This window comes from Danio rerio, chromosome 5 (assembly GCF_049306965.1).
Source record: "Danio rerio strain Tuebingen ecotype United States chromosome 5, GRCz12tu, whole genome shotgun sequence".
NCBI classification, from domain to species: domain Eukaryota; kingdom Metazoa; phylum Chordata; class Actinopteri; order Cypriniformes; family Danionidae; genus Danio; species Danio rerio.
In genome coordinates this window covers 4,122,308-4,148,740 of record NC_133180.1, presented here as the reverse complement: position 1 = coordinate 4,148,740, position 26,433 = coordinate 4,122,308, and the positions used below count along the sequence as shown (strand labels likewise).

The 26,433-nt window shown below is 32.8% G+C and overlaps 1 protein-coding gene and 1 long non-coding RNA gene across 2 annotated transcripts; both read left to right on the top strand.

Annotated features, from left to right (window-relative positions):
• The first annotated feature begins 2,827 nt into the window (after nt 1-2,827).
• Nucleotides 2,828-12,851, top strand: LOC137495546 (uncharacterized). The gene is made up of 3 exons (XR_012406637.1): nt 2,828-2,997; nt 10,914-12,008; nt 12,083-12,851. It is a non-coding gene; the product is annotated as an uncharacterized lncRNA (long non-coding RNA).
• Nucleotides 12,852-13,426: 575 nt separating this feature from the next.
• Nucleotides 13,427-19,571, top strand: hspb1 (heat shock protein, alpha-crystallin-related, 1). Its single transcript, NM_001008615.2, has 3 exons — nt 13,427-13,875; nt 18,513-18,576; nt 19,142-19,571. The coding sequence occupies exons 1-3, from the start codon at nt 13,491-13,493 to the stop codon at nt 19,290-19,292; spliced, it is 600 nt and encodes a 199-aa protein (NP_001008615.2). The 5' UTR covers nt 13,427-13,490; the 3' UTR covers nt 19,293-19,571.
• Nucleotides 19,572-26,433: the final 6,862 nt, after the last annotated feature.

The following is a 26,433-nucleotide window of genomic DNA, read 5'->3' as shown; positions in this document are numbered from 1 at the left end:
AAAATCCTTTAGTGTGAACTAGGCATTACAGTATATAACTTACTACTAAACAATATGACTTACTACTTCTGGCGAGATTCTGAAGTGCGCAACCGATGCACACTACCCCATGAGACACTGGAGTGAAGTGAATGGCTGCGTCTGAAACCACCTACTGTTTAGTAGGTACTGCAATTGAATATGAATGTACTCCTCGGCCATTGGAAAGTACGTTCTATTCATTATGAATGTGTGCAGTATGAATGAAGCTCCAACATACTACATCCACCATTTTGACATCATCACATGACCTACCCGCGTCAGTTGTCTCATGTCACTTCCATCCATTTATTGGCTGCGACAGAAATCACATACTTCCATACTATATAGTACACTCAAATCAGTATGCAAGCCGAGTAGTACGTCTGGATTAAAAGAATTGTAAAATCCGTATGCGAGAAGTTCCCGGATGACCTATTACTTCTGGCGAGATTCTGACAACACAATCTCACGGCAATTCGTAACTTTTTCATTTAGTGGCTAATTCGTATGAATTCGTACGATCTAATTCGTACAATTTAGTGCGATTTGCTTATCCCCCAATGACGCTTGGGGTTAGGGGTGGGGTCAGGTGCCACGCCTCCTTTTTAAAATCGTACCATTTCGTACGACTGAACTCGTACAAATTCGTACGAATTAGCCACTAAACTGGCAAAACGTAAAATACTTACGTTTTCTCGTGAGATCAGGCTGGATTCTGAAGTGCGCATCCGATGCACGCTACGCTATCCTATGATGCCCCGCATAAGAATTCATGTACGGGAGAGAAGCAACGCGACTGACATGAGTAGGTCATGTGATGATGACTAAATGGTGGATGCAGTATGTTCGACTTCCATTCATACTGCTCACATTGAATAGAATGTACTTTACCAACAGTCTAGTAGTACATTTAAATAATAATAATAATAATAATAATAATTCCTTACATTTATATAGCGCTTTTCTGGGCACTTAAAGCGCTTTACACAATGGGGGGGATCTCCTTATCCACCACCAGTGTGCAGCATCCACCTAGATGATGCGACGGCAGCCATTTTGCGCCAGACCGCACACCACACACAAGCTGATTGGTGGAGAGGAGACAGAGTGATGAAGCCAATTGAATATGGGGATGATTAGGAGGCCATGATGAACAGAGGCCAGTGGGCAGATTTGGCCAGGATGCCGGGGTTAAACCCCTACTCTTTTTCGAAGGACATCCTTTTTTTAACGACCACAGAGAGTCAGGACCTCGGTTTAACGTCTCATCCGAAAGACGGCGCTCACTGAGCAGTATAGCGTCCCCGTCACTATACTGGGGCATTAGGACCCACACAGACCGCAGGTTGGGCGCCCCCTGCTGGCCTTACTAACACCACTTCCGGCAGCAACCTAGCTTTCCCATGTACAGCTGAGGTCACAATTATCAGCCTTAATGTTAAATTTTAAATGCATACACATTTCTGTTTAACAGAGAGATTTTTCTTTAGACACATTTCTAAACATATATATATATATTTTTATTTTTTTAACCTTTATTATGATAAGACAGATGAGATTTCAGACAGGAAAGTATTGGGAGCACAGAGAGTTAAAGGATTGGCAAAGGACCTCCATCCGGGAATCAAACTTGGGTCACCTTGAGCATGTTGGTACTATACGTTGGTACACAATACCACTAGGCCAGGGGTGGCCAACCCTATTCCTGGAGAGCCACCTTCCTGCAGATTTCAGTTGCTACCCATATCAAACACACCTGCCTGTAATTATCACGTGGTGTTTAGGTCCTAATTAATTGGTTCAGGTGTGTTTGATATGGGTCGCAACTGAAATCTGCAGGAAGGTGGCTCTCCAGGAACAGGGTTGGCCACCCCGGCACTAGGCTATTGGCAATGACTTTAATAGTTGTAAGAACTCATTCATTAATTTTTCTTTTCGACTGAGTCCCTTTGTTAATCAGGGGTCACCACAGCGGAATGAACCGCCAACTTATCCAGCATATGTTTTACACAGATGATGCCCTTCCAGCTGCAACCCATGACTGGGAAAGGATACACTCTCATACACTACAGACAATTTAGCTTACCCTAATGACCTTTAGTGCACGTGTTGAGAATGTGGGAGGAACTGAAGCACCCGGAGGAAACCCATGCAAACTCCACACAGAAATGCCAACTGACCCAGCCGAGGTTCGAACCAGCGACCTTCTTGCTGTATAAAGTTGAAGTCAAAATTATTAGCTCTGCTGTGAATTTTCATTTCTTTTTCAAATATTTCCCAAATGATGTTGAACAGACTCAGGAATTTTTCCCAATATTTCCTATAATATTTTTTCTTCTGTAGAAAGTCTTATTTGTTTTATTTCGACAAGAAAAAAAGCAGTTTTTAATTTTTTAAACACCATTTTAAGGTCAATATTATTAGCCTCCTTAAGCTATGTTTGTTTTGGATTCTCTCCAAAACTAACCGCTGTCATACAATGACTTAATCACCCTAACTTTACCCTAATTAAATGTAAATGTCACTTTAAGCTGAATACTAGTGTATATGTAGTCAGATATTATGTGCTGTCATCATACAAAAATAAAATAAATCAGTTATTATAAATGAGCTATTAACACTATTGTGTTTAAACTGTGCCGAAAGCATATTCAATCCATTAAACAGAAATTGGGGAATACAATATTCAGGAGGGCTAATAAATCAGACATCAACTGCTATGTGAGCTGTTCTGCTCTGTCAGCAGCAGATGGCGCGCATGATCATGTGATCGGCTGGGTTTGTTTGTGTCTGGAAAGTTCTTCCTGTTTCCAGCCTCACCAGAGAAAACGATGAGCTGTATTTATAGCCATCATCTAGAATTAAAACACATCACTCAAGTCTGGGATCGCTTTACATTTCTGGACATTTCTTTAATCCTTCAACAAGTTCCTTCTGGAGCTTTCCAGAGTACGCCCCAATCACTTCAGGCTGTTTGTAAGTTGAATGAATGCATTATCAACACTGAATATTTGTATTGCCTTTTTCTTCATAAAGGGATGAAATAAGTCTGAGCTCTCAGATATGTGCAAATGCATTAATTTACTCTCAGGATCAAAAATTGTTTGCCTCAGGAAGATTCATTATAAATGTTCCCCTACTGAAAAATCCAGCTTAAACCAGCCTAGGCTGGTTGGCTGGTTTTAGCTGGTTGACCAGGCTGGTTTTAGAGGGGTTTTGGCCATTTCCAGGCTGGTTTCCAGCCATTTCCAGCCTGGTCTTAGCTGGTCAGGCTGGGACATGACCAGCTAAAACCAGCTTGACCAGCCTAGCCAGGCTGGGAGCCCAGCCAAAACCAGCTATATCCAGCTTAAACCAGGGTGGTCAAGCTGGTTTTAGCTGGATTTAGCAGGTCATTTTTCAGCCTGACCAGCTAAGACCAGGCTGGAAATAGCTGGAAACCAGCCTTTAAATGGCCAAAACCCCTCTAAAACCAGCCTGGTCGACCAGCTAAAACCAGCCAACCAGCCTAGGCTGGTTTAAGCTGGATTTTTCTGCAGGGTCTTGCAGCAAGGGAACAATACAGACGAAACACAAGAGACACAACACTCTAAAAAATATTGTTATACAAAACAAATAAAAAAATTGACACAACAGCTTGCATTAATATATTCAAGTTACGACAACATCTAACAAAATGAAGTACAGACAGCAAACTTTATTATGTTAGCCAAATCTTTTCCTCTTCAATCAGATTTACATTTTTACATAGCAAAAACATTACATTTATATGTACTCAAAAAAATAAGTTGTTTCAATTTTTTTATTATTGTGTTATGTGCTTAGTTACATGCATATTTTCAAGTTTAATACCTTAAATAACTGAATACATTTTTTGTTTGTTTTCAAATGTACTGTTCATGCTTGTAAGAAATACAGCCGGCAGCTAGCTCTCTGCAACTCTCACATAGTTGCCCACTGAAGCTAAGCAGGGCTGTGAATGAATGAATTCACATCCGGTGAATTCATGAATACATCCGGTCAGTACCTGGATGGGAAACCACATGGGAAAGCAAGGTTGCTGCCGGAAGTGGTGTTAGTGAGGCCAGCAGGGGACGCCCAACCTGCGGTCTGTGTGGGTCCTAATGCCCCAGTATAGTGACGGGGACTCTATACTGCTCAGTGAGCGCCGTCTTTCTGATGAGACGTTAAACCGAGGTCCCGACTCTCTGTGGTCATTAAAAATCCCAGGATGTCCTTCGAAAAAGAGAAGGGGTTTAACCCCGGCATCCTGGCCAAATCTGCCCACTGGCCTCTGTCCATCATGTCCTCCTAACCATCCTCATATCATGATTGGCTTCATCACTCTGTCTGCTCTCTACTAATCAGCTGGTGTGTGGTGTGCGTTTGGCACAAAATGGATGCCAACGCATCATCCAGGTGGATGCTGCACACTGGTGGTGGATGAGGAGACCCCCCCCCCCCCCCCCCCCCCCCCATTGTGTAAAGTGCTTTGAGTGCTCAGAAAAGTGCTATATAAATGTAAGGAATTATTATTATTATTATTATTATTATTATTATTATTTAACAACAACATTTTTGTTTTTCTGTAATTTTTTTTGTATTAAACCACAGGTTTTTATTGTTTTACAAAACAAAAACATACTGTTCCATATTATCAGTATAAAAAATAATAAAAAGCATCAGTGTGTGGACTTAAAGATACAAAACAACTCTATTAGTGTGGAAAAATTAGTTTGGGTTGCTACAAGTTAAATATTGTTTTAAAGTAACTGACAGATATTTGTACCTTTAAATTAGCCGCATTTTTGATAGAAAAAATGACTTAATAAAATTAATAAAATTATTCTGGCAGCTTAAAAGTTTTAATCTAATCAGCATTTTTGATTTTTTCAAGTTACAATAATGTATTAAACTATGTAGTGGTTACAGATCTCTTGAGTTATTTTTGTAGAGTGTAAGCGTTTCACTCATCATAGCACACGTGCTGCTGCTGATGTGACAATAAGAAAAAGTGATTTGATTTGATTTGAGGTTTCATTCTGGTTGCTCAAAGCGAGGGCAGTCTAGGGTTACCACTTTTGATACAAAATTATAAGGGACGCATACTGAAGCAGGGGCCATATCCCTTGGGGGCCTAGACCACAGTGATCACAGGCCCAATAGCATGCCAGTGGTGGTAAATCACAACCTAAAATATGTTTTCAGGAAAGTATGAACACTTGATCATTAAAATAAACTGTTTTATTAAAATCTGTGTAAATAGATGTAGTCTGTCTTTCGCTTTTACAACTCTGCAGCACTGATATAGCTGATGTTATGTTATGTGCGTTAACTCAGCTGCTGTAACCTAAAGGGTGGTCTTGATAACAGATTTTAGCTAAAATATTTGTCATTATTTGCAGAAACAACTATCCAGACATGGAAACAGCACACACATAAACTACATACAAACATTAGCTACACTGTAAAAATGCTATGATCCATTAGTCCTGACAGCACATGTTTTAGGTCATTGAAACTTACTGAGCTAAGCTAAATATGTTGTATCTTAGTTTTATAAGCTATGCAAGCTGTTTTGGGTCAGTTTAACCTAATATAAGTTCAATGAACTCAAGAATAATTTGATTCAGTTTAAAAAAATTAGGGCAACCAGGATTTTTTGTTTACATTGTATTAAGTTTTCATACAGTCTATTTCTAATTTTAAAATGTGGAAAGTTGCAATTTACTAGTTTGTTTTCTTTACATGGGCATTGTGTTGTTTATTAATGTATTTAATGTAATGTTTCATGTGTTAAATTAATGCTTATGTGCCTGACTTATTCTTAACAAACAAATCATATTATTACATTGGATTATGATGCACTTACATTGTATTTACACAGCGGCGTAGCGCAAAATGTGGAGGCCCCCCTGCAGGGATCACTGACGGGGCCCCCTGATGATGGGGGGGACATAAAGTATTACCCAATCAGAAGTAGGAAATGAGGCATCTACAATAAATGTGTGCGGGATGATTTGCATGAAAAGCTACTTTTAAAAAATTATTAAAATACAGGACAAACCCCATCCCGTATTGATTTAAAATGGGACGCGAAATTCCATTCTCTAATACAGGACGATTCTGTATTTTAAAGGACGGGTGGCGACCCTAGGGCAGTCCTTTGAGTCCAGTTTATATACAGGCTTACAAACAGATCATGTTGCATTGTCTTTGATCATTGGTCTAAACAGTGTGTTTGGTAGAATCCTATTGATCATATAATCAAATCATTGTCAGCACAATATTCCTTCAGTTGGCACATTCCAACCATTCAACTGATTGAAACTACAGGTGAGCATTTGATTACATCAAGAAGCACATACATTTTAGGCCGTACTCAAACTATGTACAGTTGCCTTTGAACCGGGCCAAAGCACTCTTGTCCCCCCTCCCGTCTCCCCCGACGGCCCACACTCAAATTGCAATCGGGCCTGGGCATGCTTCCATCATCGATGACGTGCTGTTCAGTAACGTGGTGCGTTTTGCACTCACACACAAGCGTACCGCGCCAAAGCCCAAGTGAACCGCGCTCAGGCACACCTCTTCCAACCGGGCCAGGGCCGGCCAAGTGAACTGTACCCGAGCTTGATTCAGCGCACTCACACTTCTCTAAAGATCTGGGAAAAGGGCCTGGGCATGTTACGGATAGCATAGTTTGAGTAGGCCCTTATAATTAACTTTGGGTTCCTTTAAAAGTATACATATATAAAAAGTCATGCTTGTCCCCCCGCCCACCCAATTGATTATCAGCTGCGTATTAACATGTCTCCGTAGTAACGCATATAATCATATCAACAAAACAGGACATGTGCATAGCAACCGGGAATAAAAGGTCTGTTCAGTTTGCTCGGATCATCAATCATCATTAAATGTGATCAAGAATGAGTTGTAAAAGTTTAAAATGTTTTAAAACAGCGCACGTGTGTAATGAAGTACAGCGATTCACTTCAGCTTTACTTTATCAGCACAGCCGCGTCGTGTTTCAATGAAAATTAAAGGAGGCAGTTATGTTAGACACCATTTGTTATAAATATGCATACAGTGAAGATGACGGTCATATAAATATGCAGCTACACGACGCCTCAACATTTTTGATGTCTGTTAAGTTGCTTATATCAAGATAAAAAAAGAAGTTCCTTATATCATGTTTTCATTTTATTTAGGGATGCTCCGATACTGATGCCAGTATTAGGTCGATACTTGGTTAAAATACTTGTGCTTGGCTTTTGATTTGGTTTGCTTTGTATTTTGATTAGATTTAATTTGATTTGTTTTGGGTTTTGTATTGTTTTGATTTGATTTGTTTTGGATCTTGTTTTGGTTTGCTTTTCTTTGTTTTCATTTAGATTTATTTGTTTTGTTTTGTTTTGATTTGATTTGTTGTTTTAATTTGATTTGATTTGATTTGCTTTGTATTTTGCTTTGTTTTGGTTTGATTTTGTTGTGTTTTGCTATATAATAACATAATATAATATACAGGGTGTGTGAAAAGTGTTTATATACAGTCGAGCATGAAATTATTCCTACCCCTGGCCAATTCAAATTTTTTTGTTCAAGTGTAAAAATAAAACATAAATAAAAATACAAAAAAAAAATGCAGATTTACAGTAATTCTGCACAATAAAACATGTCAGTGATTTCAATTATAAAAATGCTACGGTAAAAATCCATAACGATGTTTGTAAATTACACAGTATTTAACTGTGATATGAACTGTATTTTACTGAAAAGCACAATATATATAACACTTTTTGTATTTGGTGATACACTAGGGTTCTCAGTTTATTTCTGGATTTATAATTGCATTTTAGGGTGTTGATCTCTGCTTCATCACCCTGTTGATTGCATCTGATTTGGTTTGATTCTATTTGGTTTGATTTAGATTTGATTTGATTCTGTTTTGTTTTATTTTAATTAATTATATTTTAATTTGATTTGTTTTGTTTTTTGATACTGTTTGATTTGATTATCCATTTGATTTGATTCCATTGGATTTTTATTTTGATTTCACATTATTTTTATTATATTTGATTTGATTAGATTCCATTGGATTATTTTGTTTTATTGTATTTTATATAATTTGCCTTGATTTGATTTTATATTATTTTAATTAGTTTTGATTTGATTCTGTTTGATTTTATTAATTATAATTAATAATTAATAAATTTATATTATTTTGATTTGTTTTGTTTTAATTCTGATTGATTTGATTCTATTTGATTTAATTTTATATCATTTTAATTTGTTTTGATTTGATTGTATTTGATTTGATTTGAATTTGTTTGATATACATTTTATTACCCATTTGAATTATTTTGTAAATAATAATAATACAACATATTACTGACCATTAAACTGTTACCTGTACAATAAAACGGCTCCGAATGAACATATTGAGTAATTTGGGGATTTTTAGGGTTTTGGGGGGGTCGGGCAAATCCTTTATTATGGTGGGCATATCCCTTATTTTCACATCCCAATGTTAACAGGTATGACACAGAGGTGAGGACAAACCTAAACAAAGCATGCAAATGAATTGTTGTTGTCAGCAGGGTGAATTGCCTCTCCAGCCCTGATCTCATCAGCATGTAAGTACCCATTCACAACCTTTTAGCATGAAAACAAAGTGTGCAAATGGTGTAGTGGAATCAGAACACTTCCGCCAGGTGACCAGCTTGAAAGTATTACACAAAGACAAAGGAAGAGTCCTTAAAAGCCTGCCTGAAATTGAATGAATGAATGAATGAATGATTGAATGAATGAGCTGGAGTTAGTAAAAAGTTAAAATGCAATAATTATAAGACTAAAAGTCATAATAACCTAGATTCATCTTTACTGCTTTACTATTATGTATCTTTATTATTTATCATTTATATTTGATTTGATTTAATTTGATTTTTTTTAGTATAGCATGATTTTGTTTTGACTGATTTGATTTGTTTTGGGTTTTGGTTTGCTTTGCTTTGTTTTTGTTTAGTTTTATTTGTTTGGGTTTTGTTTTGGTTTGATTTCGTTTGTTGTTTTGTTTTTATTTGGCTTTTGTATTGTTTAGATTTTTTGGGTTTTGTATTGTTTTAATTTGGTTTGATATGACATAATATGAAATAATATGGTATGATTGATTTGATTTGTTTTGGGTTTTGCTTTGGTTTGCTTTGCTTGTTTTTGTTTAGTTTTATTTGTTTTGGGTTTTGTTTTGTTTTGATTTCGTTTGTTGTTGTTTTTTTTGTTTGTTTGTTTTTTTTGCTTTGGTTTGGTTTGATTTAATGTTGTTTTGCTATATAATACCAGAATATAACATACAGGCAGGGTGTGTAAAAAGTAGTTATATACAGTCAAGCATGAAATTATTCATACCCCTGGCCAATTTTAACTGTTCAAGTGTAAAAAATAAATAAATAAAAATACAAAAAAATGCTAACTTACAGTAAATCTGCACTTTAAAAAAATTCAGTGATTTCAATGGTAAAAATGCTACGGTAAAAATCCATAAAGATTTTTCTAAATTACACAGTATTTAACTGTGTTATGAACTGTATTTTACTGTATACATAAATATATATTTATAAATATAGTTAATATATAGTTTTGTATTTGGTGATTCCCTAGGGTTTTCAGTTTATTTCTGGTTGTGAATTGCATTTTAGGATGTTGATCTCTGCTTTAACATCCTGTTTTAAATCTGTTTGATTTGATTCCGATTTATTATCCATTTGATTTGATTTAATTTTGTCTTGTTTTATATCTTTTTAATTTGTTTTGATTTGATTGCATTTTATTTGGTTTGATTCTGTTTGATTTGATTTAGATTTTATTTCCCATTTGATTTGATTTTAAGTATTTTTTATTTGATAATTTTTGTATTTGAGACTGTTTGATTTGATTTGATTCGGTTTGATTCTGTTTGACTTGATTAAATTTTATTATCTGTTTGATTTGTTTTGATTTGATTCCATCTGATTTTTATTTTTTTTCATTATTCATTTGATTTGATTTGGTTTGAGTTTATTTTATTTTATTTTGATTCATTTCGATTTGATTCTGTTTGATTTTAATTTGATTTTATTTTTATTATATTATGCTGTATTATTTTGCTTTATTCTATTTTATTTAATTTGATTTGATATTATTTTAATTAGTTTTGTTTTGATTTGACTCTGTTTGATTTGATTGAATTTGATTTGGTTAGATTTTTTTTATTGTCTGTTTGATTCCATTTATTTGATTCGATTTTAATTAATATGAATATATTTTTAATGTGATTTGTTTGGTTTTAATTCTGTTTGATTTGATTTTTTATTATTTTTTATTTTATATTATTTTAATTTGCTTTGATTTGATTGAATTTGATTCGGTTTGATTCTGTTTGATTTAGATTTTATTACCCATTTGATTTATTTTGGGTGAAGAAGTGGCGCAGCCTCGGCTTGGCTCGGCTCAGTTGGTGTTTCTGTGTGGAGTTTGCATGTTCTCCCTGCATTTGTGTGGGTTTACTCCGGGTGCTCTGGTTTCCCCCACAGTCCAAAGACATGCAGTACAGGTGAATTGGGTAGGCTAAATCATCCGTAGTGTATGTGTGTGTGGATGTTTCCCAGAGATGGGTTGCGGCTGGAAGGGCATCTGCTGCGTAAAAGCTTGCTGGATAAGTTGCCGGTTCATTCCTACCCTGGTTAATAAAGGGACTAAGCCGACAAGAAAATGAATGAATGAATGAATGAATTATTTTGTAAATAATATTAATATAAAGAAAACATATTAATTTGGGGATTTTTAGGGGTTTGGGGGGGTCAGGCGAATCCTTTATTATGGTGGGCATATCCCTTATTTTCACATCGCAATGTTAACAGGTATGAGACAGAGGTGAGGACAAACCTAAACAAAGCATGCAAATGAATTGTTGTCAGCACGGTGAACTGCCTCTCCAGCCCTGATCTCATCAGCATGTAAGTACCCATTCACAACCTTTTAGCATGAAAACAAAGTGTGCAAATGGTGTAGTGGAATCAGAACACTTCCGCCAGGTGACCAGTCATTAAAGGCCTGCCTGTAGCATTTGCATCACATTGGCACAGTCAGAGCTCAGGAAACCAAGAGATTTTAAGGACTATCACACCCTTGCTAGAGTCTTAATGAAATGGGCTGATTAAAAAACAAACGAATATAACTTTTCAGTTGTATATATATAGATCATTGCAATGTTGGAACTAGATTATAGACATTTATATTCACACACAGGGATGCCAGCAGCAACAGCACAGGTGTGATTGAGCAGCTGTTGTTATTATAAGGCTGTGTTTCTGCTGAGTCGCTCTGTCTGTGTCTGCTGTTCAACAATCCTCACATTCCTGCTGTCCACACACTGCAGCCTGTGTTTGTGTTTGACTCCAGAAAGTAAAGCTTTAACAGCTCTGCCTTTTTGGGATGCCTACTTTATCAAGTATGACATATGAATTAGTGGTTAAAATAAAATAACTGGTGGCTCAATGGTTAGCACTGTGGGTACTCCGGGTGCTCTGGTTTCCCCCAAAGTCCAAACATCATATGCACTATAAGCGAATGGATGAACTAAATTGTCTGGTGTGTGTGTGTGTGTGTGTGTGTGTGTGTGCGTGCATGGGTGTTTTCCACTTCTGGGTTGCTGCTGAAAGGGCATCTACTGAGTAAAACATTTGCTGGAATAGTTGGTGGTTCACTCTGCTGTGGCAACCTCTGATAAATAGGGGACTAACCCAAAGGAAACCTACATTCATCTTTACTGCTTTACTATTATTTATCTTCCAATATATGTAATGCAGTGGTATTTTGAAAACATTTTTAAGTGTGCCAGAGTGTCCAAAAACCTTATGATAGTAAGGTTTATAATATAATTAAGTATAATATAAATAAAGGTTTGCTCTGCTTTTTTGTTTTTTGTTTTGATTTTGCTTGTTTTGATTTTGTTTGTTTTGTTTTGATTTGTTTTGGGTTTAGATTTGATATGATTTGATTTGTTATGTTTGGTTTTGATTTGTTTTAGGTTTTATTTTCATTTGTTTTGGGTTTTGATATGATTTGATTTGATTTGGGTTTTAATTTGATTTGACCTGATTTGATTAAATTTGATTTAATTTGATATGATTTAATTTTGTTTTGGTTTTATTTGTTTTGTTTTGGTTTGATTTGTTTTGGGTTTTGATTTGATTTGCCTTAATTTGATTTTATTGCATTTGATTTGCTAAGCTTTGTTTTTGATTTTATTTTATTTGATTCACTTTGTATTTTGTATTTTGTTTTTGGTTGATTTTCACTTTGTATTTTGTTTTTGGTTGATTTTCACTTTGTATTTTGTTTTTGGTTGATTTTCACTTTGTATTTTGTTTTTGGTTGATTTTCACTTTGTATTTTGTTTTTGGTTGATTTTGTTTCATTTCTTTTGCTTTGCTTTGTTTTTAATTTGATTTGGTTTGCATTTTGTTTTGGTTTGATTTCCTTTGTTTTTGTTTTGTTTTTTGCTTTGGTTTGATTTAGTTTTGTTTTGCTATATAATAACATAATATAATATACAGGCAGGGTGTGTGAAAAGTGTTTATATACAGTCAAGCATTAAATTATTCATACCACTAGCCAATTCTAACTCAAAGTTTTTGTTCAAATGTAAAATGTAAAAAATAAAACACATAAAAATTCTGCATTGAAAAAAAAAGTCCATGATTTCAATGGTTAAAAATGCTACGGTAAAAAACCATAACGATTTTTGTAAATTATACAGTATTAACTGTGGTGTGAACTGTATTTTACTATACTGTAAAAAAAAATAATAATAATAATTATATATATATATATATATATATATATATATATATATATATATATATATATATATATATATATATATATATATATATATATATTTATTTATTTATTTATTTCACACAGCTCTACAGTTTCAGACATTTCGAATAATTAATACAAAATAATATAAAGATAAATAAGTCTGTAAAATAACAGAAAATGTAATAAGGGCAGTTTATTATAAGGTTTTTGCAGCGTAATATACAAGACAATACATCACTTTAAACTAAAATAATAATAAAAGTCAAGGTTCAGAGTTGTTAAAAGAAAGATCAAGCTCCCAAAATGCAATTCAAAAGTCACAAAATACAAAAAACTTGAATTCACCAACATATTGTTCACAGTCCAGTATTAAATACACACTATCAGCCTTTGCCTCAGATTCCTTCCTCATGCGAGGGCCGTCCCTGAATAGACTTTCTAGTCACTTCTATAATTATCCGGACGGGACTGGGCTGTTGCAGAAGTGTCCTGAAGTGGGTGTGTCCTCCAGAAAGCCTTCTTATAAAAGTCCCAGCCCCATGCAAACAATCAGAACACACACACACACTCTGAACCGAGCCGAAAAACAACTCTTCAAAACTTCTGCAGCAATGGCCGAGAGACGCATCCCATTCTCCTTCATGCGCAGCCCGTCCTGGGACCCGTTTCGGGACTGGTATCAGGGCAGCAGACTGTTCGATCAGTCTTTCGGGATGCCTGCTTTATCTGAGGAGATGTTGACGTTTCCCAGCACGCACTGGCCAGGGTATATGCGACCATTCGGACACCCCGAATTTGCTTCTTTAATGCAGGGCCCACCTGTGATGCCTCCTATGATGACCCCGAGTTACGGACGAGCCCTTTCTAGACAGCTGAGCTCTGGGATGTCGGAGGTCAAGCAGACCGGAGACTCTTGGAAGATCAGCCTAGATGTCAATCACTTTTCCCCCGAGGAGCTGAACGTTAAAACCAAAGACGGGGTGCTGGAGATCACTGGTGAGTTTATTTGGTTTGATTGCATTTTGATTTGATTTTAATTAGATTTTCTGATCTTTTTGTTTTGATTTGATTTAATTTGGTTCCATTTGATTTGATGTTAATTTATATTGTTTTAATTGAATTTGATTTGTTTTAATTCTGTTTGATTTTATTTTTTATTTGTTTTGTTTTGGTTTGATTGTGTTTGATCTAGTTTGATTCGGTTTGATTTGATTTTACTATTAATTTGATTTGATTTGATATTATTTTAATTTGTTTTGTTTTAATTTGATTCTGTTTGATTTGATTGCTTTTAATTTAATTTCAATTTATATTTTAATTGAATTTTATTTGTTTTGTTTTAATTTTGTTTGATTTGATTTGATTCCATTTTAATTTATTTTATATTCATTTAATTAGTTTTGTTTTGATTGTTGAATTAAATATCATTTAATTTATTTTATTTTACTATGTATTATTTAAATTTTGTTTTGTTTTAATTCTGTTTGATTTGATTCCATTTTATTTTTCATCAGTTTAATTTGTTTTGATTTGATTTGATTCCATTTGATTTGTTTTTTTTCTGTTTGATTTGATTCCATTTTATTTTATTCTAATTTATATTATTTTAACTTGATTTGTTTTGTTTTTATTTGAAACTGTTTGATTCTGTTTGACTTCATTTTATTTTATTATCCATTTATATTGATTTGATTCAATTGGATTTTTATTTTATTTCATTATCCATTTGATTTGCTTTATTTTCTTTTGATTTGATTTGAGTCCATTTGATTACATTTTATTTATATTATTTTAATTTGATTTTATTCTTTTTGATTTGATTCCGTTTCGTTTGGTTTGATTCTGTTTGATTATTATTTTTTATTACAAAATTTTGTATTATTATGTTTTATTCTATTTTATTTTATTTGGTTTGATTTCATTTTATATTATTTTATTTCATTTTGTTTTGATTTGATTCTGTTTGGTTTGATTGAATTTGATTTGGTTTGATTTCAATTTATTATCTTTTTTATTTGATTTCATTTATTATGATTTTTTAAAAAATTATATTATTATTATTATTTTTTTTAATTCTGTATGATTTGATTCAAATTTAATTTTATTATCCATTTAATTTAATTTTATTTCATTGATTTTACATCATTTTAATTTGTTTTGATTTGATTGCATTTGTTTTGGTATGATTCTATTTGATTTGCTTTAGATTTTATTACACATTTGATTTGATTTTAATTTATACTATCTTAATTTTAACTATTTGTTTGGTTTTTATTTGAGACTGTTTGACTCCGTTTGATTCTGTTTGACTCGATTTGATTTCATATCCAAATTGCAATTTTTATCAAAATAAATTATTAAAAATATAACTTTTAATAATTTTGTATTTAATTTAATGTCATGAATGTTTATCACTTATTTACAGAATGTCTTCGATATTGTATCTAGTATCATAATTATGATATTATTTAAATTGGCAGTTTTAACTTCATATATTAAAATGATGACTTTTTCCCCAATATTTGACTTTATGACAGTGTCTTTTTTGGCTTAGTCAGACCTTTTAATCACGACTTGTAAAATATGTTGGATTAAAAATGCTATTCAAAATAATAATGACACCCCCCAATGATTGTGTTTGTCCACATTTGATCCAACTTTGTGTTTTCCAAAGCATGCTTTATTATGTGCACAATTACAGGCTTGAGTGAGGAAGAGAGGTGGTCAAGTGTGAAATAAATGCATGAATAACAGGCCTTGCTGGGAGACCTTTTGTATTGTGTCGGGTGGGAGCTGACAAGAGCAGCCAGCTAAATTCCTGAGATATTACGACGCCGGAGCCAAGCACAGTTCAAAACAGCATCTGCAGGATATTTAGAGTTGAACAAGGATAAAGCTATACACTAAAAAAATCTGCATCCTCAACCTAAGGCTCGGATGTTTAGTTTACCCAAAAATGACAACTGTTTCATCATTCACTCACTTGTTTTAAACCTATTCGACTTTCTTTTTTCTGTTGGGCATAAAAGAAGATATTTTGAAGAATGTTGGAAACCTGTAACCATTGACTTCCATAGCATTTGTTTTTCCTACTGTGGAAGTCAATGGTTACAGGTTTTCAGCTCTCTTCAGAATATATTCATTTGTGTTCGAGAAGAAAGAACATTTAAAAGGTTTGAAAAGGTTTTGTGTGAACTATCTCTTTAATACTCTTACTATAAAACATTAGCAGTAAAATATAATCTTTAAAATGCTAATTTCTTTGCTTAAACATGCATTTATGCAAATATATGCTCTATAAATACAAGTTTGACTATTTTTCTAAATATTTTTATCATTTAATTAAAAAAAAAAGTTACAATTGGAACTTTGCAAGAACATATTTATTTAATATCTAATACATTTAAGGAATGAAGCATATCTTTTTTAATGCAATTCTCCACTTAGCCTGCAGTGGACAACCTTTCTGGCTATATTTTCAATTATTAAATATGTTAATATGGCAACATATTGCGCTCTTCAGACTTTACATGAATAAATCTGACAGAGACTCCTCCCCCTCCCCATCAGTCACTAATAAACTGTATTAAATACCTTAGTTATTACTACAGTAAACTGTGGTGTATTGTAGTATAAAGGGACTTTGACTATAGAGTTTGATTCAAAACACAGTATTTACTATGAATTACCATATTTAAACTTTAAATATATAATATTCTGTTCGTTTTGATTTAGTTTGATTTAATTCAGCTTGATCGCATTTTATTTATTTTATTTTGGTTTGGTTCGATTCAGATCAGTTTGATTCTGTTCAGTTCGGTTTGGTTTGGTTCGGTTTGATTGCATTTTATTTAAATTTATTTTATTCTATTTGATTTGATTTACTTTGATTTGATTCGATTTTATTTTGTTTTATTTGATTTGAATCAATTTGATTAGATTTAAATTAATTTGATTGAAAGGAATTCTGTTTGATATTGATTTGATTTGATTCTGTTTGGTTTGATTCATTTTGATTGCATTTTTAAAATTTTATTTTATTTTTATTTGGTTTGGTTCGATTCAGATCAGTTCCATTCAGTTTGGTTTGATAGCATTTTATTTAAATTTATTAGATTTGATTTAATTTGATTTAATTCGATTTTGTTTGATTTGATTCAGTTTGATTTTAATTAATTTGATTAAAATAATTCTGATTTCTGTTTTGATTTGATTGTATTTGATTTGATTTTGTTTGGTTTGGTTCGGTTTGATTTGATTTAGTTTGATTGCATTTAATTTATTGTACTTTATTTTATTTTTAGTTTTTTTGGTTTAATTTGGTTTGGTTCTATTCATTACAGTTTGGATTTGTTTGGTTCGGTCTGATTGCATTTTATTTAAATTTATTTGATTCTATTCTATTTGATTTGATTCAATTTTGTTTGATTTGATTCAGTTTGATTTGAATTAATTTGATTGAAATGAATTCTGTTTGTTTTGATTTGATTCTGTTTAATTTAATTTTGTTTGGTCTATTTGATTTGATTTAGATTGATTGCATTTTATTTATTTGTTTTGATTCAATTCGATTTTATTTTATTTGATTGATTTCGTTTGATTTATTTATTTTCTATTTGATTTACTTTCTGAAGTATTTCTAAAATCATTTGAATTATATTAAGTCTTATAGAGTATTTTACTACAATATGTTTATAAATCACCGCAGTATTTGCTGTAAAACACTATTCCAAGCTGTCCACATGAAAAAGTCATATATAAAGTAAAGAAATTAACACGTTAATTACGAGTCCCACCCTTCATTTCCTCTCATTGTAAAAGCATCAAATAGTGAGGTTAACTTTATCTTATGAATCAGATGTGCTGGACTTTTAATGATCCTCATATCAAGTCCATCACTGTGGCCGTCTGTCAGAAGGGTTGTCTAAACAAACAGAGCTAGTGTTGGTTACCTGCTGGGTCAGCCAGAGTTTACAGGATATCAAGAGCAAGAGTTCTTAAAGGGACAGCTCACCCACAAGTGAGGATCCCCTTATCATTTACTCACACTCAAATGGTTTTAAACTTTAATGAAATTCCTTATTCTGCTTTTACTAGATATTTTTTAAGATGGTATTCAGCTTAAAGTGACATTTAGAAGCTTAACTAGGTCAATTAGACATGTTGGGGTAATTAGGCAAGTTATTGTATACCAGAGGCTTCTTCAGTAGACAATTGAATGTGATGTGAATGCCAGTGTATGAGAATGAGTCAGTCTATGGAGACTCCACATCTATAAACTCCACATCTATAATCCTCTTAGTCTCTGCTGACATCATCTTCAGCAGCTCAAACACTCTAATGGCTAATGGACAGACGGCTGCTTCTCACTCAGGGCTGCTGTTTATGCTAATGAGGGAGAGAGGGTCACTAGTGGGCGGGGCTTTCCCACTCTGATGACAAGTACAAAGGCAGAATGTCGATCGAAGTGTTCCTGCAGACTGTTTTGATCAAGCCTGATTATAAAAATATAGAATTAATTCATTTGTACCATTATATTCACACACCTCTGCCACACAACTGAGTTTAAACTCCTTATTAAAGTGATGTTTGCATAATATCTCACTTTTAACTTGTCTCCTCTTCGTCTGCAGGCAAACATGAGGAGAGAAAGGATGAACACGGCTTCATTTCCAGATGCTTCACCAGGAAATACACGTAAGTACAGACATTCTCCAGACATGCACACTTCAAGCACACTAGATAGGGAGGATCAAGAGTCTGGGAGATTCCTGAGAAAATAGGAGATGAGGGCTCTTGACATTGATTTATGCATCACATTGCATAACATTTTATATCTTTAAATCTTTGTGATGCATAGCTTTTCTCTGCTATTTTTTTCTCTGCTATTTTTTCTTTTGAGCTATTTTTATCATTTATATATGTTATAATTATTTTATTTATAATTATATATATATATATATATATATATATATATATATATATATATATATATATATATATATATATATATATATATATATATATATATATATATATATATATATATATATATAAATATTTATTATATTGCAGCACATTTTATTATATCACATTATATTTCTCCAATCTATATTTTTATTATTCCAAGTATGACAAAAGTGAGCTGAAAGGGTTGTAATGTGCATACATGAATGTTTTAATATGTGAACATGATCTTTTCTTTAATACTGGAAACTCTGTCGTCTTTATATAATTGTGTTGTTTTTGTGTTTTGCTCCAGTCTGCCCCCTGGTGTGGACTCTGAGAAGATCAGCTCCTGTCTTTCTCCTGAAGGAGTCCTGACTGTTGAAGCTCCGCTTCCCAAACCTGCCATCCAGGCCCCAGAAGTTAACATCCCTGTCAACAAAACCACCGTCAGCACCACAAAATAAACCCTGAGCGCACGCGCGCACTGACACACACATACACACACATTACTCTTGATTTCTTCAAGATGTTAACTCTTGATGTTAATGTCTTCTGGGTGTTTGTTAACTGTATGAGAGGCTGGATTGCCATGTTGTATTCTCATCTCACTTTTATGTCACTCTTTTATCATTATCTTGTTTCTTATCCTCCTCTCTTTTATTTCTAAATAAAAAAAAATCACATTTAGGTACTCAACAGTGTCTTAAAATCATTCTTGATCATTAAAGAATAGGCAAACATGACACCTACTTTTCCATTTCTTTCCTTAAAAATATTTTTTAAAAAGTAACTTGTAATGATAAAAAGCAATGATTTTACTTTTTATGGTATTTTTAATAAAAAAATGATTTCAAAAGTTATGATTTACGGAAATTACGTTTTTCTATAACTTTTGCCCGTTTCTTCAATTTACTAACAAAAAAACACAATGAGACACCTTAAAGCACAGGTGTCAAACTCCGTTCCAAAAGGGCCGCATCTCTGCACAGTTTAGTTGCAACCCTAATTAAACACACCTGATCAAACTAATTGAGTCCTTCAGGCTTGTTTGAAACCTACAGGTAAGCGTGTTGGAGCAGGGTTGGAACTAAACTGTGCAAGGCTTCGGCCCTCCAGGAATTGAGTTTGACACAACTGCCTTAAAGACAAATTTTTTTTCCCACATATGCAGTTGAAGTCAGAATTATTCGTTCCCCTCTTTATTTTTTCCCCAATTTCTGTTTAACGGAGAGCAGATTTTTTTTCCAACACATTTCTAATTATAATAGTTTTAATAATTCTTTTCTAATAGCTGATTTATTTTCTTTGTCATGATGACAGTAAATAATATTTGACTAGATATTCTTCAAGACACTTCTATACAACTTAAAGTGGTATTTAAAGGCTTAACTAGGTTAACTAGGTAGATTAGGGTAATTAGGAAAGTCATTGTATAATGATAGATTGTTCTGTAGACTATTGTAAAATATATATAGCTTAAAGGGGCTAATAATATTGATCTTAAAATGGCGTTTAAAAAAATTAAAAGCTGCTTTTATTCTAGCCGAAATAAAACAAATAAGACTTTCTCCAGAAGAAAATATATTATCAGAAATACTGTGAACATTTCCTTGCTCTATTAAACATCGTTTGGGAAATATTTTAAAAAAGAAAAAAAAATTTAAAGCAGGCTAATAATTCTGACTTCAACTGTACACTGAAAAAATATGAATTGAATTTACCACATTTTGGTTGCAAACAATTTATATGGGCTAATTTTAAACAAACATATTTTGTAATGTTCAACCTAACGGGCTCTATTTTGACGATCCATTCATTCAAACTTGACCAATCAACATGTGACCACATCGTAAAATTCCCAAAGTCCACACACCAGGCCCTCATCTTCCTTTGGAATTTGTGTGAGCCTTCTTTTGACGAAAAAAGACATATAAACAAATGCTTATGATAATTTTTATTCCTACTAGTCCTTAGTCAAACGTTGAAACAGAGAAATAGAGACAGTTGGATGTTTTAAACATTTAGGAACACTCATTGATTGTCGATTAACATTTGCTGCAAATGCAGAGCGCATTTTTTTAAAAAGCAATGCAGAGATTATCTCATTAGGAGGTTACAACAATCCGAGTCAGGATGTTCTGGAGATGGTATACAAGCAATTGGTTGAAAGTGTTGTGAGTTTGACTATGATTGCATGGTATGGACTGTTGCCAATTAAGGAAAAGCAAAAACTGTTTCAAGAGTTCACACTTATATTGCTTGATGCTATTAGCAGGGGTGGCATGCTGTCCCGGGAGAGAACCCTGAGCTTGGAAGTAATTGAGCCCAGGGCTCCCACCTGGTCAATAGAGCATGTAATGGGAGTACGAGATCAGGTGGTTCTCGAGAGCCGCCATGGTAAAGGGGGAGAAGGGGTGGGTATCTTCATAAACGAAGATAAGGGAGTGATTTTTGCAAGGCTACTTATAGTGAGTATGGATTAATCTGATTGGCTAACTAATGATTGTAGATGAGAGACCAGCTGCAGTCAATCATATTACATGCTCCTCTCGAAATTAGCTTGTGAAACTTCACGTGGAGTAGTAAAAATTGCCAGTGCAATTGAAGGTAAAGCACAAAGACAACCAAGTGAAATGTATTCAGTGAGAATTAAACAGAAAGCACATGCCATTATTGATGATTGTTCCCATCCTCTTACATATTAAATTTCAGCTCCTGCCAACAAAGGCCCCGTTTACACTGTCAGGTCTTGATGCCCAATTCCGATTTGTTGCCTATATCTGATTTGTTTGCCTGTCTGTTTACATGTTGTTTTAATTGTGACCCATATCCAATTCATGCGTTTACACTTGCCATACCATTTACGATGTCGCGCATGCATAAAGGCGGGTTCTAGCATCTGTACCACACTAGCCATGATGGAAGAAATTGTCTTGTTTTTAGCTCTGTGAAATATGCGAAGTGTAGTATAAGCAGTGAATGGTTTAGTCCAGATTTTCCCCCACGCAGTTTATGTAATGGTATGGCCCTGATGTGTGTGTGTGTGTAGTTGAAGATGTAGCCTTTGCCTGTGTGCGCACTGGTGTTGGAGAGAATATTCTATGTGTTGCCCGCAGTGCGTGTGTTAATATCGACAAAAAGTTCGCCCAACTTTAAAATGATTTTGAGGAGGAGGTGGGAAAGGGTCGTCATTGCAGCTTGCGCTTATGGTTGATATGCTTTATGATGTCCTCCACCATTCAGAGGAATTTGTGGTTACGAGAAAGATCTCAGGTCTGCTGGGAGCGAATTGTGGCGACTGACCACTTTCCTCCTCTGTGTTTCCTCTGATGTTGTTTCCCGCGTCGGCATCTCCACACATGCTACGTCATTAAACCGTGGAGATGCAGAACATTGTCGCAAGTTTAATGATGTACAGAACGTAACGCCTCAATAAATTCGATCTGCCTGTTTACATGACAGTCGCATCGTCACATATCCCATCTGTATCTGATTTATTTCCACATATGAAGAAGACCTGAAACCCACCTCTGAATATCCGAATGCTTGCGTTTTTTTCGTGTTTACACGGTCATAGAACAGATCCGATCTGTCACATGAGCAAAAAATCGGGAATTGGGTCACATTTAACTGGCAACCTTAAGTAAGGAAAAATGTGTATCAAACGTGCCGAGTGCCCTTATCATTTTAAATACTGGGTTTTAAGTATGTACAGGGTTTCAAATTGAGCATTTGTGCCTGTTTTTTCTGTGATGTGTGTAATGTGAACGCTGATGCATCTGTGTGGTGAAGCCAAAGATACATTTCCACTTGTGGACAATAAAGAAAGTAAAGTAAAGCATTCTTGATAAAAGGAGACCTGAAAATGCAGTTTTAAATAGATTTCAGTTTGACTGTATAATACAGACGGATTCAGCAAATGCTGTCACTGCAGTAAATGAACATCAGTGGTGAACAGCGGGGAGTCTTCAGATCTCTCTTTGGGTTTTTGTATGGAGAGATATTACATAATCTGCTAAATTACTGTAATAAATGCTTATTATATTATATTGATTGATTATGAAAGAACCCACATGAGCTAAATACTATAGTAATTTATAGTAAATACTATATTAAGCATTAATTAACAGTGTTTTTGAACTATGCTACAGTAAAGTGTATTATACTGCATATACCTTTAGTATTTACATATTACTAAAGGACCCATGTGACAAAATACTATAGTAATTTATAGTAAATACTAAGTACTAACTAATAGTTTTGAATTATACTGTAGTAAAGTGTATTATACCGCATATACCATAGTATTTACATATTACTAAAGGACCCATGTGACAAAATACTATAGTAATTTATAGTAAATACTAAGTACTAACTAATAGTTTTGAATTATACTGTAGTAAAGTGTATTATACTGCATATACCATAGTATTTACATATTACTAAAGGACCCATGTGACAAAATACTATAGTAATTTATAGTAAATACTAAGTACTAACTAATAGTTTTGAATTATACTGTAGTAAAGTGTATTATACTGCATATACCATAGTATTTACATATTACTAAAGGACCCATGTGACAAAATACTATAGTAATTTATAGTAAATACTAAGTACTAACTAATAGTTTTGAATTATACTGTAGTAAAGTGTATTATGCTGCATATACCATAGTATTTACATATTACTAAAAGACCCATGTGACAAAATACTATAGTAATTTATAGTAAATACTAAGTACTAACTAATAGTTTTGAATTATACTGTAGTAAAGTGTATTATACTGCATATACCATAGTATTTACATATTACTAAAGGACCCATGTGACAAAATACTATAGTAATTTATAGTAAATACTAAGTACTAACTAATAGTTTTAAACTGTACTATAGTAAAGTGTATTATACTGCATATATTGCAGTATTTACAGGCTATAATTGGACCCACATGAACAAAATATTATAGTAAATTATAATATATAGATTTCAGTTTGACTATAATACAGACGGATTCAGCAAATGCTGTGTCACTGCAGTAAATGAACATCAGTGGTGAACAGCGGGGAGTCTTCAGATCTCTCTTTGGGTTTTTGTATGGAGAGATATTACATAATCTGCTGAATTACTGTAATAAATGCTTTCCCACCGTGAGCCGTTTTTCTGAATATCCTAATTTAAGACTCTGGGATCAACAGCTTCACATTGAGGCAGTCCTGATTATATAGCGGTGATCCAAACATATGCATTCAAATGATTTAACAATGCTCTCAGCTAAAAGTCACATACGTGTTTTTACAGATCCTAAATGGACCACATGAGCAAACATACTATAGTAATTTGAAGTAAATGCTATTTAATAGCGTTTTGAACCATAGATGCATAATACTGCATATATTGTAATATCTACAGATTATGAATGAACCCACATGAACAAAATACTGCAGTATTTTATAATAAATACTACTTTAAATATTAATTAATAGTGTTTATGAGATATACTATATTTTATACTGTGTATATTACAGTATTTACGACATATGAAAGGACCCATTTGACAAAAATGCTATAGTATAGTAAATACTACAATATGTATTAATTGTGTTGCTGAACTGTACTATGGTAAAGTGTATAATACTGCATATACTATAGTATTTACAGATTGTAAACGGAGCCACATGAACAAAATACAATAGTAATTTGAAGGAAATAATACTAATAATAGTGTATTAAACTATACTATAGTAAAGTGTATTATACTGCATATATTGCAGTGTTTACAGTCTATAATTGGACCCACATCAACAAAATACTATAGTAAATACTTTAATAATAGCAATTAATAGTGTTTTTCGAACAAGTAAAGTGTATTATACTGCATATATTGCAGAATTTACAGGCTATTATTGGACCCACATGAACAAAATACTATAGCAAATACTTTAATAATATTAATTAATAGTGTTTTTGAACTATACTATAGTAAAGTATATTGTGGTGTATATATTATAGTATTTACAGATTATGACTGAACCCAGTAGAAAGAAACTATAGTAATTTATAGTAAATACTATAATAAGCATTAATTACCAGTGTTTTTGAACTATGCTACAGTAAAGTGAATTATACTGCATATACCATAGTATTGACATATTACTAAAGGACCCATGTGACAAAATACTATATTATTTTACTGTAAATACTAAGTACTAACTGATAGTTTTGAACTATACTATAGTAAAGTGTATTATACTGCATATATTGCAGTATTTACAGGCTATTATTGGACCCACATGAACAAAATACTATAGCAAATACTTTAATAATATTAATTAACAGTGTTTTTGAACAATACTATAGTAAAGTATATTATACTGTATATATTATAGTATTTACAGATTATGACTGGACCCATGTAGAAAGATACAATAGTAATTTATTGTAAATACTAAGTACTAATTAATAGTGTTTTGAATAGTAAAGTGTATTATACAGCATATATTGCAGTATTTACAGGTTATTATTGCACCCACACAAACACAATACTACAGTAAATACTACAATAATATTAATTAATAGTGTTTTTGAACTATATATGGTAAAGTGTATTATGCTTCATATATTGTAGTATTTAGGGATTCTGAATTGGCCCACATAAACAAAATACTATAGTAATTTATAGTAAATACTAAGCACTAATTAATAGTGTTTTGAATAGTAAAGTGTATTATACTGTATGTATTATAGTATTTACAGATTATGAAAAGACTCCTGTGGAAAAATACTAAAGTAATTTATAGTAAATACTAAAATAAGCATTAAATATTAGTATTGTTGAGCTATACTATAGTAAAGTGTATTACACTGCATATATTATAGTATATGCAGATTATTAAAGAACCCATATGAAAAAATTACTACAGTAATTTATAGTAAATACTAATTAATAGTGTTTTTAACCATAGTATAGTAAAGTGTATTATACTAAATAAATTTAGTATTACTAGATTATGGATGAACAATATGAGCAAAATACTATAGTACTTTATAGTAAATATTACAATAAGTATTAATTAATAGCATTTTTGAAATATACTGTATTAAAGTTTATTATATTGCATATATTGTAGTATTAGCAGATTATGGATGCACCCACATGAGCAAGATACTGTAGTATATTATAGTAAATACTATTATAAGTATTGATTTGTATTAATAAGCATATATTGTATTTACAGATTATGAAAAGACCCATGTGGAAAAATACTCTAGTAATTTACAGTAAATACTAAGTACTAATTAATAGTGTTTTTAAACTATACTATAGTAAAGTATATTACAATGCATATATTATAGTATTTAGATTTTTAAAGGACCCATGTGACAAATATACTATAGTAATTTATAGTGAATACTAAGTACTAATTAATAGTGTTTTTAAACTGTACTTTGGTAAAGTGTATTATACTACATATATTGTAGTATTACCAGATAATGAAAGGGCCCATGTGGAAAATACTATAGTAATTTATAGTAAATACTAAAATAAGTATTTATTACCAGTGTTGTTGAATTATGCTATCTAATTAATTAATTAATTATGCT

Excerpts from the sequence above, each read along its gene's own strand:
- hspb1 (NM_001008615.2), top strand. The coding sequence starts at position 13,491 with ATGGCCGAGAGACGCATCCCATTCTCCTTCATGCGCAGCCCGTCCTGG. Across the intron at positions 13,876-18,512 it reads CGGGGTGCTGGAGATCACTG|GCAAACATGAGGAGAGAAAG; the intron begins GTGAGTTTATTT and ends CTTCGTCTGCAG. Across the intron at positions 18,577-19,141 it reads TGCTTCACCAGGAAATACAC|TCTGCCCCCTGGTGTGGACT; the intron begins GTAAGTACAGAC and ends GTTTTGCTCCAG.